This window comes from Crotalus tigris, unplaced genomic scaffold (assembly GCF_016545835.1).
Source record: "Crotalus tigris isolate CLP2741 ecotype Arizona unplaced genomic scaffold, ASM1654583v1 scf7180000020033.632256, whole genome shotgun sequence".
In the NCBI taxonomy this organism is placed as follows: Eukaryota; Metazoa; Chordata; class Lepidosauria; order Squamata; family Viperidae; genus Crotalus; species Crotalus tigris.
The window spans coordinates 470,783-489,045 of record NW_024097828.1 but is presented as its reverse complement, the minus strand read 5'-3'; the positions used below and the strand labels follow the sequence as shown (position 1 = coordinate 489,045).

The 18,263-nt window shown below is 37.9% G+C and overlaps 2 protein-coding genes across 9 annotated transcripts in view; one reads left to right on the top strand and one right to left on the bottom strand.

Annotated features, from left to right (window-relative positions):
- Window positions 1-7,756, bottom strand: part of HEMK1 (HemK methyltransferase family member 1) — a 44,010-nt gene extending 36,254 nt beyond the window's left edge. Inside the window, exons 1-5 of one of the 6 annotated variants that reach the window (XM_039365330.1) lie at window positions 7,415-7,756; window positions 5,896-6,272; window positions 4,364-4,381; window positions 2,775-2,866; window positions 1,560-1,653 (exon numbers count right to left, since the gene is read on the bottom strand). In XM_039365330.1, the coding sequence (XP_039221264.1) occupies window positions 1,560-1,653; window positions 2,775-2,866; window positions 4,364-4,381; window positions 5,896-6,087 (396 nt within the window). In that variant the 5' untranslated portion in view covers window positions 6,088-6,272; window positions 7,415-7,756. Of the gene's footprint in view, window positions 1-1,559; window positions 1,654-2,774; window positions 2,867-4,363; window positions 4,382-5,826; window positions 6,273-7,414 lie in introns of all 6 variants that reach the window. The other 5 variants (XM_039365333.1, XM_039365329.1, XM_039365331.1 and 2 more) reach the window with 5 other exon arrangements.
- A 618-nt stretch (window positions 7,757-8,374) lies between these two features.
- Window positions 8,375-18,030, top strand: CUNH3orf18 (chromosome unknown C3orf18 homolog). Of its 3 annotated transcripts, XR_005559403.1 has the most exons (6): window positions 8,375-8,648; window positions 12,557-12,964; window positions 14,137-14,162; window positions 14,471-14,600; window positions 16,337-16,551; window positions 16,951-18,030. XR_005559403.1 is itself a non-coding variant. In XM_039365336.1 (5 exons), exons 2-5 carry the CDS (start codon window positions 12,731-12,733, stop codon window positions 16,385-16,387), a joined length of 441 nt encoding a protein of 146 aa, XP_039221270.1. In that variant the 5' UTR covers window positions 8,375-8,648; window positions 12,557-12,730; the 3' UTR covers window positions 16,388-18,030. The 3 variants fall into 3 exon arrangements, 2 of the variants coding, with proteins under 2 accessions (XP_039221270.1, XP_039221269.1); XM_039365336.1 differs by having other exon boundaries at window positions 16,337-18,030; XM_039365335.1 differs by lacking the exon at window positions 16,337-16,551 and having other exon boundaries at window positions 8,380-8,648.
- The last annotated feature ends 233 nt before the right edge of the window (window positions 18,031-18,263 follow it).

Sequence of the window (18,263 nt, the reverse complement as noted above, 5' to 3'; positions counted from 1 at the left end):
TGAGCATCCTAGACTGAACTAGATCTAAAAATGCTAGGGAATTTCTGGAAGAGTGGCATTCAAATTCAAATCAGCTTTCAATAGAGACATAGAGATGAACTACATCTACAGACTATTCAAACGAGACAATTAAAAAAAATGAAACAAAAAGATCAGAACTATCCTCTCCAGAGTCTACACCCAGATAGGAAGGGATTAACATCAGGTGAACAATGAAGAGAAGACAATACCCTAATCAAGGAACTCTCAGGGAGAAAGCCCCACTTCTGCCAACACAGGCAGAGCAAGTATATAAACAGGGAGCAAACCCACACTCACTAGGACTGATGGTTTTATTTAATCAGGTGATGAAATGTCTGTAAGCAAACAACAAAGCTCAGAGAAAACCAAGGACTCCACAGATATTTTTTTTCCCTGTATCTCTGCTTATTTATACAAACAATAAACTGAGCCAGTAATATGAAAGCATTTTTAAAAAGAATGTTAAAATAGCACTTACTTAGAGAATATCAAGTGTTAAAGTAGCTGTAGTATTCCAGGAAGATAAATGAAAAAATATCTGGTTCTAACATTATGCTCTTCAGACTGTCAGTCTCTGTTACCCATTACATTAAATGTACATTTTATTGGTAAGAAGATCATTCAAAAATTAATACAGTGTAATATCAGTAATAACTTATAACAAACTGACAAATTCCATACATTCCCTACATTCAGTTCAGGTCCATTCAGGAATTTGAGCAAAGAGAGGGAGGAGAGAAAAAAGAAGCCCACTGCTGTGTTTTGAAATTAGTCCCACATAATATCTGATATGTTGGCAAACACAAAGATAGAACATGACAGTGTACTTAACTATAAATCAGGCTGGCCTAGGTAGATTTCAAAATAGTGAAAATACTCTTTTGTTTTCCCTATGACTGCTTGCATCACATACTTGTTTAAAAACCGGGTGGGCAGGCTGCAGCTCTGTGACAATGAGGGCTTGGCACAGAAAGTAACATTATGATTGTCAGTTTGGGGTTGGGCTATTACTTTTAAGCTCATTTTGCAAAGGAAGATTTGGCATCTAGATTATTAAGGGATGTACTGAGGTTCAGATATTTTGTTAGAATCTGGGATCTATAAGGGATCACAAAATAATTTGTCACCATGTTCCATAGTAAGGCAGAAACTATCCTTGCCCAATGGATAAAGTGTAATTTCCAACCTAGAAAACCAGAGGATCTGGAAACTGTTAAACTTTTTGGTAAACATCCACACTCTAGACATCAGGTTTGTGAAAAAAGTGAGAAATTCAAGAGAAAAATTGCATCACGGGAGATAAGAAAATGGCAATTAAACTTATTCTGAAGTTTATTTTAAGTCAGCAGACAATGGGACCAACATACACATGTAAAATTCCTTTGCTTATGAGAAGGCAGAGTCAAGAACAGCCTCCTGTTCCTATTTATGTTCCCTCAAGCTGGCTGACCACCATTGTGCTTCCTTCAAAACAAAAGGTTGCAGACACTTATATGCATGCAGGAAACAGCTGCAGTTTTTCCTTTCTAATAACTTGCCTCTGTCTCTGGTCGAGGAATGAAAACTGGAGGCTTCATCTTGAGTGTCAGATCTTGGAAATCCCATTCACCGAGAACATACTGTACTGGCATCCTGAAATAGAAGACGATTTGTGTGATACTTTTGGCCAAAGTTGTAAGAATGCTATTATCACATTTAATTCACCGCCATTTGCTAAAACACAAACTGCACTGGCAGTTCTTTCCTCCGTGAGTGAAATGGGAGGCAAGAACGTCCAGTTCCACCAGACAGCCTTTTATCATAAATAATTTCTAAATGTACCTTGATGTCATTAAGAAGCTCTTTTACTTTTGAAGCAAAAATACCATCACCACAAGCTTATCCATTACTCTGCCAATTGTTCAATTACAACCTCCTATAACATCGTTTTACTTGACCTTTAGAGAATAGTTTAACATTCAAACTTCTCAAGATCTAAGACAATTCTTCACAAAAGAGTTCTGCTTCTCATCAAACAGAAAGTACAATAAAACCTTAAAGCTTCATAAGCATAATATTGTAACTTATTTCAAAGTACGACTATGCTAATAACCAGATGCTGTACTTTCTTTTACTATGGAAATAGGGCTTTAGTAACTAGCTCATGCCAATTGCCACATGACAAAACTTTTCCCATTGTTATGGGAAGTGCTTTATTTGTTGTGCTTTATTTGCTGTGAATCTCATAGACACATATATTTATATAGCTATACATACAGATTTTGAGTGTAGCCCTCTCTTAAACTTTTGCATTGGGTGGATATCAACTAAGTAATTCTGTCACTGCTGTAATTATTTTTTCTTCTCTTTTTATATATTTTCCCCTTTCCCCTTCCCCCAATTTCCCCTTTCTGTCTATAAGTTTTACTTTTTTTATATAATATAGATGCTGCCCATTATGTTGTAAGCTATGACAGTAATAAAACAGATCACCCAAATGACCTGATTTTTTTTCTTCCATTATTTCAGGACACGGACCTCAGTGAAGGTTTTGAATCAGCTGATGTTGCAATTTGGCTGCTTTAGTTTCTACGTGTTCCATGTTTATAAAGAACTCCTAGATCAGGGGTGTCAAATTTGCAACAACACATGACGTGTTGCATCATGTTTGCTGGCAATGGGGTGGGCGCGATTTCTCTATGATGCATCCAGCCCGCGGGCCATCAGTTTGATACCCCTGTCCTAGATGAAGGAAAAAAGTCCAGAGTGCCTACCGTTGTAGTCGTTTAGCACAGAGTTGTTGGATCTGTTTTTGTTGCTTTGCTGAAAGGGGAGCAGATATGCTGCTGGCATTCAGACTCTGGAACTGAATAAATATTTTATTTTAAATTAAGAATCCACATTCTTTGTAAAATGGTCAACTACCCACCATAGATATATGGTCATTATAAAAAAAACTATGGAAAAACTAAATCTATCTAATCCAGCATGTTGGATTCCATTCTAACATGTCATCACAATTTGATGTCATCTGGAAATACTGGACTTTTTACAGATGTTGATGTGTCTTCCCCCATAGAGGAATTACAGAGATGGCCTTGAAGAAGGAATTCAACCACCTTTACATAAACATCAGCTTAGCCCAGATAGCTCAGTTTCTCTCCTTTGGACAGCTAGTGGTGAAGGCTGAACTGACATCAACAAAGGAGGAGGATAGCCACAATTCCAGCATTGTAAATTGCTTTCAAGGCTATACTGCTTCTAAATGCAAGAGGCTCATAATAACTTGTATGGTAGATAAGTAGTATACAAGTCTAATTTCCTTTTTAAGTAACCACTGGCAAAAAAGAGGTTCAAAGTTGGCAATATGAAGGCTGACAAAGGATGAATTTCTTATCTACTAGCCTTCCAATGGTCAAGTCCAACGGGCTGTTCAATACAGGAATCTAAATTAAAAGCATATTGACAGATGCCTCTCCAGCATCCAATGAAGAGAAATTCAATCTCAGCATACATGGGTCCACTAACCAATTGCTCTATCATTTCCTTTAACGAGAATAGCTCATGAAGGCTAACTTTCATTGAATCAATTATAAACACAGAGGACAGATGGTATGTGCCCATATAAAGTAAGGAAATTAGGTGAGTACTTTAATTACTCTTCTGCATTTCCCAATTCAACACTCTTATTTTTTGTCTTTCCTCAATCCTCTTCCGAATAAAATATTAAAATTCATTTTTGGTCATATTTCACACATTCCAACGATGTTTTTTCCAAAAACCTAAACCAAAATTTACCTTCCTGCAACTTAAATCTATTATTTAGTATACCATACTCTGAGACAAAGCAATATAATTAATGTTAAATATCCATATTAACAAATATATAGCATGGGGAATGATAAAATCAGAGTTGGAAAGCTTTATTTAAGCCATCACATCCAAGCAATGGATGGAAACTAATCAAAGAGAGAAGCAACCTAGAACTAAGGAGAAATTTCCTGACAGAACAATTAATCAGTGGAATAACCTGCCTCCAGAAGTTGTGAATGCTCCAACACTGGAAGTTTTTAAGAAGAGACTGGACAGCCATTTGTCTGAAATGGTATAGGGATTCCTGCCTGAGCAGGGGGTTGGACTAGATGGCCTCTAAGGTCCCTTCCAACTTTTTATTATTATCATCATCATTATCATCATCCAACTTCCTGCTCAGTGCAGGAATCTAATTTAAAAGCATTTCTAAAAGATGGCTGTTCAGCCTCTGCTTGAACACATTTAGTAATACAAACATCACTATCAATCTTAGTAATTGGTTCCTTTTTTGATACAGCTGTTAGGATATTTTCTTAGTACTAATATTTACCTGTATTCTTTCAGTCTTCTGCAGCCAGCATGGAAATTAAAATTATTAGCTATATAAAATTGTCTGATTATTTATTTTTATTTGTTAAATTTTTATGCCGCCCATCTTCCCCTGTAAGGTGACTATTTATTTTTGTGGGTTTCTTAAAATATAAAGGCAGTTTTTAATGAGCATCTTTTAAGAAGAAATTGCATTTTATATATGCTAAGCTACGTGACACAGGTAGGATTAAGGCTTACACTTTTTCTAATTACTAAAAAAGCCTTTTATTTACTATACTATTTATTATTTATGAAAGCACTTATAGCTGATGACAATGCTATAAATGTTAGTATCCAAGAAAAAAATGTTGGTATCTAAAGGAGAAGAAAATGAAGTAATAAACACTTTAATAATGCCAAAAATGATAAAGCTGCAGGTAAAGAATATATAACTGAATAAGTGTTAACGTGGGTTTGGACTGCTTTTGAGACTTGCTTAATAAGTATGTATGAAAACTGCATGATTGGAAAAATATCATTATTGTTTTATTATGGAAAGAGAAAGATAATACAAATACATGTACAAAATGCAATGGGACCATTTAATTAATGCTATTAGAAAGATATTTGACGAATCCTGCTTAAAAACCTTGAATTGGTGACAGTGAGCAAAATTTGGAAAGTCACTGTGACTGTTGGGCAGCGCCTTGTGCAGAAGAGATTTTAACTGATTTAGTTTGCTGAGAAAGATATTAATGTGTGAAAAAAATGGGGAACATGGACATGATGGAAACAATGATGTGAATAGACAGAAAGCTAGGGAAAGTTGGAGTTGATGATGTTCGTGTAACCTAGCTTCTGATGTTTTTTCTTACCTCATGCCTTCACTGTAATTTCATTATCTAACTATTTATTTTTCCTTCTCAGCACTCTGCATATTACTTATCCCCAAAGGAAATAATGAAATGAATGTTCATGTATGAGCATGTCCTTCTAACTGCTGATTAAATCTAATTTCTAGTAATGAAGCAGGAGCAGTAGTTTAACCATTATAATCTATGGCAAATGAAAACACGTATATATCTGAGGTACTTAATAATCAAGAAAAAGATATATTAAAAGCCAATCCCACTGCGAATAGTGAACATTTCCATGTATTTTGACTAGCACAATTCTTTGGAAGCATGCCTAAGCTACAACCTGCCTGCAAGAAGTGCTACTTATCTCTTAGGGAGATTTGTTATGTGCCAAAGGACAGGTAAATTGATCCTAAGGGATCCATTTTGATGCTTGGTACACACATACACATACACACATCGTATTAGATCATCCAGTTCTGGGCTGAAAATATATGGATAATCACCACAGTGTAGCAGGGAGATAGAAAAACATATAAAATATATTTCAGTTACTGCATTTAATGTTAATCTATAGTTTTACAGATCTTGTATTATAGCTCTAATTTTGCCCATAGCACTTAACTGTTTTTGCTCCCAGGACATGGGAAACAATATATTCAGAAGATGTCTGCGCTTCTGGGATATTGTTTACCTCAAACACCGCTTGCCAATACTTGACCACATCAACAGCTGAGACCAAATTGGCTTTATAATAGGAGTAATTTCTCAGACATCTATGCCAGGGATTTAGAAGAGTATCTTTAATTTGATTCATTCTAAAATATCCATGGTAAGAGAATAGATACAAAATCTTCCTGTAATAAACACTACTGAAAGTTGTCATTGCTTCAGAAAAATATCAGTTTTTAGGTATAAGCATCGATTCTCCTTTGCAGGACTATTGAAGGGCCTGTCTCAGTAGTCTGGTATAACAGTATACATCACCATGGCACAATATTCTGAACTCATCATTTTTGTAGAGAAGAACATCAGTGTCAGATTCAAATTCCATATTGTCCTAGTAGATCACTAAGAGATGGAGAGATAAACAAATGAATCTTCTCAAATTCAAAACAGGTTTACTTTGCACAGAAAAAAATAGACCATTATAGTATCATATATTATGTTAACATGGATTTTTTTTTATTACAACTGTATCTCTAACCATGTTTTTCTGAGTGTGTACCACCGGGGTGGCAAAGTTGCGTTCACTGAATACAGCACATTAAAGTCTCCTTCACTTTTCAAATAATTTCATACATAGCCACAATTTCTCCAACATAGACACATTATATATTTGAAGTTATTGTCAACTGATGCTTCTTAATACACTTAGGCAGATAAATTATGGTGAAATAAAATCAAGCATGATTAGCTCTAGCAAATGCTTTTGAACCTTAGCAGTGTATCTCATTTTAATCCAATGAGATAAAAAGCTTTTGCAATCCTGTGTGGCCTCTGCGCATAAAAAGTTGAAAATACTATAGTGAATTTATGCTGCATATAATACACTGCTGAACTGAGCATGTGAAGAAACTTCACCCTCATCACACGAGGCTGTTATTTGTTTAATCATAGATGGCTGCATAGACAAAAACAGAGGTTTTGTTACACACTATCATTATTTCTGAATCATAATAGCTAGATTCACATAGTTTCCAACAAATCAATTATACTTTAAAAAAACTGAGTGTCCTAGCTGAACAGGTTAGTTAGACCAGACGAAAAAAGAAGCTCCTTCCTTGTATTTTCCTCATTCTAAAAGGCAGTTTGTTTATTCCATAAAAAGATTACTTATCCTTTGTCCTCATTCATTTCCATGGAACTTATAAAATCTGTTTAATAAATTTTTTATTACATTGGGATCTACAATTAACCTATAACCTTAATCTAAATCTTTAATTATTTGGAAGAAACGTTTTGAATCTTTTCTAAGAATCAATCCATATTTTGAAAACTTTCCAGCTTTCGCAGAGCATTTGCAAGTACGCAATACAACTGACCAAAGTGTATAGGAAATCAAACACCGACGACTTCCTAATACGGATTTTTTTTTTTAAAAAAAAAAGTCATTTAAAAAATGACTTTGTATTGAACGAAAGGAGTAAAAACGCCATATACGTTTTCTTTCAGATGCGAAGATCGGCACAACAGAGACTTTCAGCTTTTACCTGTAAAAAAGGGGAAATTGCAAGTCCTGGTCGGATAGTGGAAATAAGATGCTCGGGAGGGAACACTCTTCCGGTGCGAGCAGCAAAAGCTTCAGCTCGACCGCCAACAGCGCCATCGAACTGAAGTTCCTAGCGAGCCAACGCTCCACCTTCTAAAGTGCCATTATCCATTTCAGAGCGCGTTGAACGAAACAAGGGAGACGCCGCGTGGAAACCGGAGGTAATTCTGCTAAAGAAGTTCAGAATTACGAAAAACTGACGCCACCTTTGAATCGAGCTTGAATCTTGTAGACTTCATCGGTAATTTTCTTGGCAGTAATACAGTATAGAAGTGGCCCCATCATACATTTATTCCCAGCCCTAAACTATTCTGTAATTTGTTTGGCTGAGTTCAGAGCAAATTAAAACCATTTTTTTCCCCTAGTAAATCATTGTTAAGCACGCTAGAGGTAAATGTGATCCCAGCGTCTTGTTTAGCAAAGCGTAAATAAGCAAACCATGGCTTGGCAATATGCATACTCAATCCAAGGCTTGATCAGATAGCATCCTGATTAGTTTTATGTGTGGACTAGGATGACCTTGTTTCAAAACAATTTCTAATGACTTTCATTGTAATCCCGAAAGGAAACTTCATCAGAGTAGAAATTTCTTATGAAGTGATTGCCACTTGCAAAAATGCGGGGATGGGGGGTGAGGGAGCAGAAATGCCTTTTCCACGTCCATCACACGAACGATTTTATCAAGTACATATATGTTCCACACTTTGAACATATATAGACGCCCGATTTCCAAAAGGTAGAAAAAAAATCATCGTCTTTTCGTGCAGGATGGTGGGTGGATTCCACAAAGAAGGCACAAGAAGGGAATCCTGGGGAGTGAAGCATAATCCCTATGAGATCGTGCACGTCCCAAGGTATCACTTTCACCTGGCCGAGCGCGCGACGCACCTTCGCCTAAGAGCGAGCCTGGACCGCATAAATCTCACTTTGCATTCCCGGACTTCGGAGCTTGCAACAGCCATCCTCCTCTTTCTGAGTGACATGCCAACCGGCCCAATCCTTAACCAAAGCGCTGTCCTGTGTTAGCCAATCCTGGGGAAAGGAGAGATCAAAGCAGGAGATTAAGAGGGGCAGCGGCAGAAACGGGGTGAGGCTGGTTGTAGCATCTTGGAAAGCACAATGGCACGTAAGACCGTGCTAGCACCCTGGCAGCTATTCATTCCTCTCCGATGCAGGTAATCCGAATTGCAGCAAAGCGGTAGATACCCGAGGCAGCCCAGCCTCCAGCTAAACAATCCGATTACTGCTGTCCCTTCGGACGGCCATTGAAACCCTGCTTTAGTGAAAGAGGGCCGGGCCAGAGTCTTCCACTCCCCGGGACACGCATCCACACAACCCATCTTCCTCACTTGACCTAGTAGTCTGTGTCAGTCCTTAAGTTATAGGTGGGAAGTGAGACAGGCTGTCTCTTTCCGAAGGCTCCAAAAACAACGAGGGAGGGGGAGCTGTGGGAAGAAGGGTTACTCTCTTCCCGTGTTGCAGCGATCTTGGCCTGGGGGTATTTTCTTGATCTGAGGTGGAGCCCTGGGACAAGGGCAGGGCTTAATTCCTCTTCACCTAGACATCATCTCAGTAGGTGCTGATGCCCCGGGCTGAGCTTGTGATAGGCAAGGCACACCTAGCAAGGAGTTGAGGGCATGGGTGGGAACAGAACAGGTCAAAGGGAGCAGGAGCAATAAAGGGAGGGCAATCCCCTACATTCTGCTCTGGGGCTGTTCCCTCCCCCCCCCAACTGTCTATTCCAAGTTTCTTTTCCTCCTGCCCTGGGAAAGAAGAGAGATGCTAGATTTGGTTCAGGTCAGACTGCTTCCTTCTGCAGGCATTACAATATGGAAAATTCCTTTTCCTTGAGCGTGGAAGTCTGAGCAAGGCCTGACTAAGCAACCAAAGGAACCTCAAGTTCAGCAGCACTTTAGGCATTAAATTGGACTGTTCTTTTTAATTACTCTTATCCAGTCTGCCTGCAACAAAACTAATCTGGCTAGCAATATAAACTTGGTCATAATCAGTTTTTGGCATGTTTGAGCCACAGAGGGGTTGCATGTTGGGAAAAACTAGCTAAGACAATTGTCCAAATTGCTTTTTGTTTTACAGTTTACCATTTTTTTTAGGATTAAAGTGCTTAAGTTGAGTTAATTTTGTGGATCTTTAGTTAAAATAAAGGTACAGCAAAGTCAGACCTTATAAGTGATGGCTAAGAAACTCTAACCGTATCTGTACAATAGTTGAAGAGTTTGAAGTAGCACTGACTTTTGTGAGAAGAGATGTTGCGATCATGGTTGAAAGTTCTGTGAATGGTTGACAGAGACAACATGGGAATGAATTTTTTTAGATAATAAATACAAAGAAATAAATATAAAATGTAACCAAGGCTACAGTATCATCCATGATGTCATCACATGCTGGCAAAATAATGCTTAGATTGTTCAGTAAACATTAGAATCTTATACGGAAAGGGAGATGCCAGATTGTCAAGCTGGTTTTGGAAAAGGCTGAGGAACAAGAAACATCATTGTTGATGCACAAAAAATACAAAAGAGAAGGTAGTATATGCTTCATAGAAAGTCCCTCATGTATCAATCATGCCAATGTTAGAGTTACTTTTGGAAAATGGGAATTCCAGAACATTTCATTGTCCTCGCGAGAAATTAATGCACAGGATAGGAAACTACAATCCAGACAGAAAGTGTGAAACTGATTGGTTGTAGAGTCTATGATTAAATATAAAGAAGACCAAACTAATGACAAAAGATATAATAATCAGCCTTAGAATCAACAGTGAATCAATCAAGTGGTCAAGAAATTGTCACAGCCAGCACATAGAAGAGTAGCATTGAAAGCCTTGGAAAAGATATTCAGATGCCATAATGTGTTCATTCCCTTAAAGATTAGAATTAATGAGGCAGTGGTTTTTCCTGTGAGTCTATGAAGAATAAGGATAGTGTTAATGTTTTTGAATCTTGGTGTTTGGAGAGGACTGTTGAGAATGCCATGGACAACAACGAAAAAAAACCCAAATAGATTATTGGACAAATCAACCTAGAATTCTTGCTTAAGGCTCAAATGACCAAACTCATATTATCCTATTTTGGACACAATGTGTGAAAACCTAGTTTTCTTGCGAAGTCTACAAAGCTGGAAAAGGTGAAAGGTAAGAGAAAAAGAGAATGCCAATATCAACATAGATGGACTCAGTTATGGCAGCGAGGGATACACAATTGGTTGGGGACAGATCATCCCAGAAAATGACTTGCTGGCACATAATTGTAAGCTGCCAGAGTCATTGACTAAATTGAATAAATAAATAAATAAATGAGTCAAATTATAAAGTGTGTAAGAACTGCACTTTAAGGTAAGCATGTTTCAAGTTACAAAATGTATGACTGAGCCTTACTTTCTCCTTACTGCATCTTTTCTCATCATCCTGTGTTTTATAACTGCTTTTCAGGTGATCTCATAGAGCAAATCAAAGAAAGTAGCTTTGCATTGTGTAGATAAAGAAATACACTGAGCATGTTCTGTTGTTCAACTTGCTTTTGCTGTCTTGATCCTTAAAAAGGCTTCCTTTGCATGAGTTCCATTTTCTTATTTTAAAAAAATAAAATAGAGTGAGCATTTAAAACCATATATATATATATATATATATATATATATATATATATATATATATATATATATATATATGTCTAATTAATCACCCTAACAATAAAATGGCATTTAAATTTGCCAAGGAAGAAGGCTGCAGCGCTAGTCATTTGGACTCTCTGGAGTTACCCTTGTCTATATTGATAGCATTAATAGATAAAAATAAAATTAAAATCTATTAAAAATCCAACAAATAAGAAACAGAATCTGTATCAGGGCAATAGAATAATGTAAAATAAATCCAGTTACATGTCCTTTGTTTCCCTTTCCCTGACCCTAATCACACTCCAGCCTACACAGATGATACTTTTGCAGTAACCCAGTCATATCCTCTAAACTCTAGCAACCTTATAAATACAGATAATCCTAGCAGGTTAAATATCTTCCTCAGTGAGTGATTGGCTTGGTTTGAATAACTGTAAATGCACTGATAGGACATAATGGAAATATTAAAAGTCTTCAGAGCTTCCTCAAAAAAATGCACTGCATATGTCAGCCCTTAAAGATAGTCCAGACAGGAAGCACCAACCATGAGTACTAACACTACCCTTATTATAAGGTACAGTGGCAGAATCTTGCAAGTTTAAAAATACATCTCTTCCCTCTTGTTTTTACCATCTAAGTCCCATTCCTTCTGTGGGCTCAGCTGCTTCTTATCTGTTGCCTAGTTCCTACTCTGCCTCCTGTCCCTCAAGGACATTTTCACACACTTAAGAGTATTCCTAAAAATTAATCTGTTCTTGGTTGCAGACAAAAAGACGTATATCAATAATAGATCTCTTTATTCCTTATTGTCTCTTCTCTGATTCTTAGCACTTTGATCATTTGAAACTTGAAATCCCCACTCATCAACAATCCCAACAGACCTTAGAGCAGTTTCTTTCTTTTTGCAAGTCCTGCTTCACAGGGTGGTCAGATTAAAATTCAGGAGTGAGGATGCTTTGTTCTTCTAAACATCTTGGAGGAAGAGTGAAATATAATTAATAATAAAGTAGGAACATGGGAATGTCATCACTATTGTCATCATTTAGCTTTTGTAGTTATTACTTATTGGTTGAGCACAGGATCACGATTCTGTAATATTAGTGCAAACCCTGGCATTAAATTGAATCCTCAAACAAAATTTATTTAGAAAGAGGAGGGTATCCATTGGTCCAGCAAAAGAGAATGGAAAAGATCAACTCAGCAGGACTTTTGAACAGAAGAATGGATATACATCGTTAGTGTTGTGATTAGGAAGTCCTCAGTTCAATTTTCATTTTGGTCAGGAATAAATTTGCTTGACTTTAGGCAAAAAGTCTTCTCCTGAGGTTTGTATCTGTGATGTGGATACAGAAATGTTTGCATCTGTGGTGTGGGTACAGAAATGTTTACTAAGATAATTTGGGAGGCAAATTATCCCATCTCTCTCTCTCTCTCTCTGTCTTTCTATGCCTAGGCATTAGTCAACACGACTTCATTTTAGAAGAGCTATTAAAGATAATAAGAAAAAAAACTTTCCCATCTTGACAGAAGAGAAATGATGAGTTCGTAGCTGAAAGAGAAGAACATTGTGGTTGAAACCATCATTCAAGCAAACAAACCAAAAAGAAATAAAGCACTCTGGTTCAAGATGAATTATAGAACACCCACTCTAAGCAATCTGTACCTCAGTGGCATTACCAGGCCTGAAGCAGACCATGGGACAACCATTGATGAGACTGTATCAGAAACTGTTGCAATGACACCTGAACCCAGCAGCTTTATCAGCACCAAAATTCCAGATGTGGTCAGCAATGGCCCAGTCATGGAAACCATGCTGTTATCCTTTGGCATCATTACTGTTATCGGGTTGGCAGTAGCAGTGGTAAGACTTGAGACTGTGTTTGGGAATGTCACTACCAAATTTTATGCCAATTGAACTCTTGAGCTTAAGGCTACAAAAAATTCTGTGGAAGGAATCTAGTTCTTGCTTTAACAAAGAATTATAGTCCCTTTGCTATAATTGTTAAACTAGTACATGATTTAACAAACAGATATAGTTGTAAACAGATGTATAGATTATTTAAAAACTTGCTTGCATCTGTTTTCTCCTACTCGGGACTGACGAGGTGGGCCCTGCTCACACCCGTCAATAAAATCTGTGAAAAAAGACAGAGACTTTCTTGCAGTGGCTCCATTTTAAGAGACAATATGCTGGATTGTGTCCCTCTGGTTTGATTCGTTTTATAGTTTTAATTTATAGATGCCAGTGATTCAAGGCAACTGTTTTCATCAGTCGTTTTAGGTTGTTATCATTTTATCTTGTAACCATGGTGAGAAAGCCTATTTGGAAAGGCAATACAATTAAGTTAAATGATTTTGGCTATTCAGTAGAATATACTTATGCTAAGATTCCAAATAATTCCTTTCCTCTCATTAAGAATAAGAACTGGGTGACAGCAACATCCTTCCCAGTATGCAAGTCCACCATACATAATTACACCCCCAATTAATTATATTAAAGCAAGCCAGATGTATTAAGTGTGGGCAAGTTCTAGTCCCTTGTCCACACAGAAGCCCACTGGGTGACTTTGGCCAGTCATTCTTTTTCAGCCCAGCCTATTTTACAAAGTTGCTGTTGTAGGGATGAAGAGCAGGAGGGAATATCATCTTGAACTTTTGTATAGGAAGAGTGTTATAAATCTAATAATTCATGCTTTCCCAAACCTTATTGCTTTTTTCATAAATTTGTGCACATGTATTTACTTGTTACTTTTATATTCTGCCTTTCTGTTCAAGAGCAAAAAGCAACATAATCTTTCTTCCTCTTACTTTCCCCCCCACAACCTTTTCAGGTGGATTGAGAGACATTGATTGACTCAAGGTCACCCTATGAACTCCCATGGCTAAGGGCACGTGAGACCCAAAGCTGGTCTGACCCTTATACAACTACACAACTTCTCCCTTTTTCAAGTACACATTACAATTATTTAATGCAAAAGATCCCGCTGAAAAAATGCTTACAACAATCATATTTTTCTAATTTTTTTCCTCTAGGTTTTGTATATTCGGAAGAGGAAACGGTAAGCGTTCTGTACATATGAGTTAAGCAGTTTGTTTATCTCTTGTTTTTGTTTTCTAGAAAGCTCCCTCCAAAATCTTCACATTTGAAACACATTTGAAAAAAAAAAACCTGTTTTTCTCTTCCCAACTTTAAAAGTAATAATGCATTGATATGCATATGATATATGATTTTTGCTCAGGAGATTTGGTTCCTAAATAGTTACTGAGTAATGCCTGGAAAGTTTAAATTTTCTCTTTGTTTGATGTTTCATGGAGTGGATATCTCTCTCTCTCTCCCTATCCCCCCCCCTCTCTCTTTCCTGAGTAGATTGGAAAAGTTACGACATCAGCTCATGCCCATGTACAATTTTGATCCTGCAGAAGAACAAGATGAGCTGGAGCAAGAACTTCTAGAGCATGGCAGAGATGCTGCTTCTGTTCAGGCTGCCCAAAGCAAGGTAATACTTTTTCTCCCTATCAGTGAAACCTCTGAGGCAATTTCTCCTACTCTCAAATCCTGAGGTTTGTGTGTGGCCCCAAAGACTGCCCAAATCAATCAGAAGAAGCTGGAAGGGACCTTGGAGATCTTCTTGTCCAACCCCTTCTTCAAGCAGGAGACTCTATATGAGACAAGTGGCTGTCCAGTCTCTTCTTAAAAACCTCCAGTGATGAAGCACCCACAATTGCTGAAGGCAAACTGGTTCACTGATTAATTGCTCTTACTGTTAGGAAGTTTCTCCTTAACTCCAGGTTGCTTCTCTCCTTGATTAGTTTCCATCCATTGTTTCTTGTCTTGCCTTCTGGTGCTTTGAAAAGTAAGGTGACCCTCTTTTCTTTGTGGCAGCCCCTCAAAACACTGGAATACTGCTGTCATGTCACCCCTTGTCCTTCTTTTCTCTAGGCTAGCCATACGCGGTTCTTGCAACTGTTCTTCATATGTTTTAGACTCCAGGCCTTTAATCATCCTAGTTGCTCTTTTTTGTACTTTTTCCAAAGTCTCAACATCTTTTTATAATATGATCAAAACTGGATGCTGTATTCCAGGTGTGGTCTTTCTAAGATTTTATTTATGAACAAATTGTAATTTGGAATATGCTAGAAAGAGACAATTAGTAAACATATGACTGGAGAGTAGCCATATATTTGATTGTAATTGTTCAAACATAAATCAAATTAGATTCTAATGTTTTTTTTTTCTGAACCTTCCTTCCATTCACTTTTCAAATTCAGCTCCTGACAAATTATTCAAAGAACAAGCATGGCCCTCAGCCTGGAAAAATTGTGCAATATTGTGTTATCAGATATATTGAATTTTAGCTTTCATAAATCCCTGCCAGTATGAGCACTGAACCATTCCCACCAGGCTGAAATTATGAGAGTTGAAAACCTATACATCTGGAAGACTAGTTTGAGAGGATACTGTAGACTAGATGATGGTGAGATTTTGTCTCCTGGACTTGAAGCTACAGCTGTTCTCATATTGCCAGTTTTAGAATTAAAACTGGCAGGTGGGGAGGAGGTTCATCCTGCTGGGTGAGGCGAGGCAAGGCAAGGTGAGGCAGGGCAGGGGTGCTATTGTCACAGGGCAAGGTGAGACAGGGGCCGGGGTGGCTGCTGCCTGACACCATCAGCCCTTGCACACAGAGGCCAGTGAGTGCATGGGTGCTGGGATGCATCTGGCCATGTGGGATCTCAGCGAGTCAGCGGGTGGCTGGTTGAAGAGGGACTGTTGCCATCTCCAAGGCATGGCGTGCGTGCCACAGAGAGGGCTTTGAGTGCTGTCTCTGGCACGTGTGCCATAGGTTCGCCACCACTGTCCTAGGACCTTCTCTACGGAGAGTCATACTCTAGTTTAGATAGGTCTTCTGGAAATCTCTATGTAACATTCGTGCTTTCCCTCTCTTCCTTATCCTCTGTTCTAAAGCTCCAAAGCCATGAATTTAGAGCTTTATTTACAGAAATATTTACTGATTCAGATGAATATGCGAAATTTAATAGTAATCAATAAACTGGCTCCACATAATACCTCTAAAATTAACCAAGATGAGCATGTTGTACCAATACAGCATAACTAAGTCTCAAATTGACTTTGATAAGCATTGTGGGCAACCTAACTTCTTGACAGCTGTTAGAATGATTCTTTCTTGCTAAGGGAGTGAAAGATGAATTTCAAGTTGTTTTTTTATTACTACAGGTGGTCCTCGGATTACAATGGCAATTGGGACTGGAATTTCTATCTAAGTGATGTGGTTGTTAAGTATGACATCATATGACCACATTGTTTAGCTCTCACAATCCTGGCAATCCAAGTTGCCATCATAATCCTAGGACTATGAAGATCATTAAGCAAGGACCTCACATGACCACAATGTGGGAAGGAGCAGCAATCCCAGACAAGCTGGCCAGCAGGTAGGAGTTAACAAATGGGTGGGTGGATAGGACAGGTGGATGCTGCAGGGATGAGTTAGTGGGTGGGTGCCATGGGAAGATGCTACGGAATGCAGGTAGGTGGATGGGTGGGTGAGTGCTGTGGGCAGGTGCTACAGAGCAGACCTGTGCAAGTCCTTCTCATTTAGCATTGCTATAACTGAACAGTGGTCATAACTTGAGAAATATCTGTACTTACATCATGCTAAAAATGCATCTTTAAAAATATATAGTTCTGTCAATAGGATTTTTATTTCTGTTAATCCAGTAGTGGCATGTTTATTGTGCAATACTTTGCAATCTTGGGAGAATCGTATGAAGATAAAATATTCATGCATTTCTCTTCCCCTCTCCATTTTTTTTGTTTTGTTTTTGTTGTAGGCAAATCAAGGTGTTCTCCAGAGACCCAGTCGTCTTGTGTTCACAGATGTTGCGAATGCCATCAGTGCATGAAGAATGCTTCCCCTACACGAGATACAGGAAGAGGACACCAGCCAGTTAGCAAGCTACTGTGGGATAGTGACTATCAATTCTCGCTGGGGAAAAAAGGCCAAGAATCGAGACTGGCAGCGCTCCTATTGCCAAGAAACTGCCCCATGCTGCAGAGTTTGATTGGCAATGTTGAGGGACCAAGTAATGTATGATAGAAGATGAGAGGTTATTTATAGATACACTGATTGGAATGAATATAGTAACAGGCTTTGGAAATATAGCATCAATTCCTAAGGCCTTCCTTCCTTGAGATATTGATAAAAGTATCTAGAGTTTGAGACTGCAGATTCACCTAGTGCATATTATGCAGTAGACCCAAAATATGATCCTGTTGGTTTAACTCCTAGGAATGTGGAACGTATGAAGTTGTCAACATAAATCGGTGTCATCCCATCTCATGTTCTGGTGCAGTAAAAGCTGTTCTTCAGTATAATCGTAACAGTTAGCCATTGTCTTTCCATTAGATTTCTACAATGTAAAATGTTCTACTAGCTGGTTCTTTGAGGAGGAATAACCTGCAATGAAGGCACTGCTAATAGTAATCTCTGTGTCTTATGGAGGCAGGTAAACTGGGCATAAGGATCACCTCCTGTAGCACTAATTCTTACTACAGGGGAAGAATCTTAGAAATAAGAACAATGAAGCTAACTTGTAAATCCTGAGATGATTTACTTCAATCAGCTTTGGCTGAAATGAAATGAAAAAAAAAATGAAATGAAATCATATTTGGAAAAATAGTGTTATATGCATGTTCTTGCATATATTAAATAATCAGAGATCCCCACATCTTCATATCGAATGGGCTAATAATTCAATTGAAATCCATGGGAAAGTCTCAACACTTTTTAACCTTGGCAAGAAGAACAGTTCTAAATGGAGGAAATAACACACTTATTTTACAATTTAAGGGGGAAATGCATCTGCTTATTTAGCTTATTTGTTTATAGATAAACTGGGATGCCACCCCTATGGTGAAGATTATTTATTTTGCTTATACCATTTGCAACTGGGTGAAGTGCTTAGTTACTTATTTTTTAAGCTAATTTATTTTCTTCTCGTCATTTAAAAATGAATATTTATTTATATAATTTATTTATTTGAGTTCAGTAGCTGCCCAGCTCAACAGATGACTCTGGGCAGTGTACAATTTGCAAGAGGTTTGGGCACAGAATTTGGGTTTTGTTTTCTTCCAGTTTGGAAAT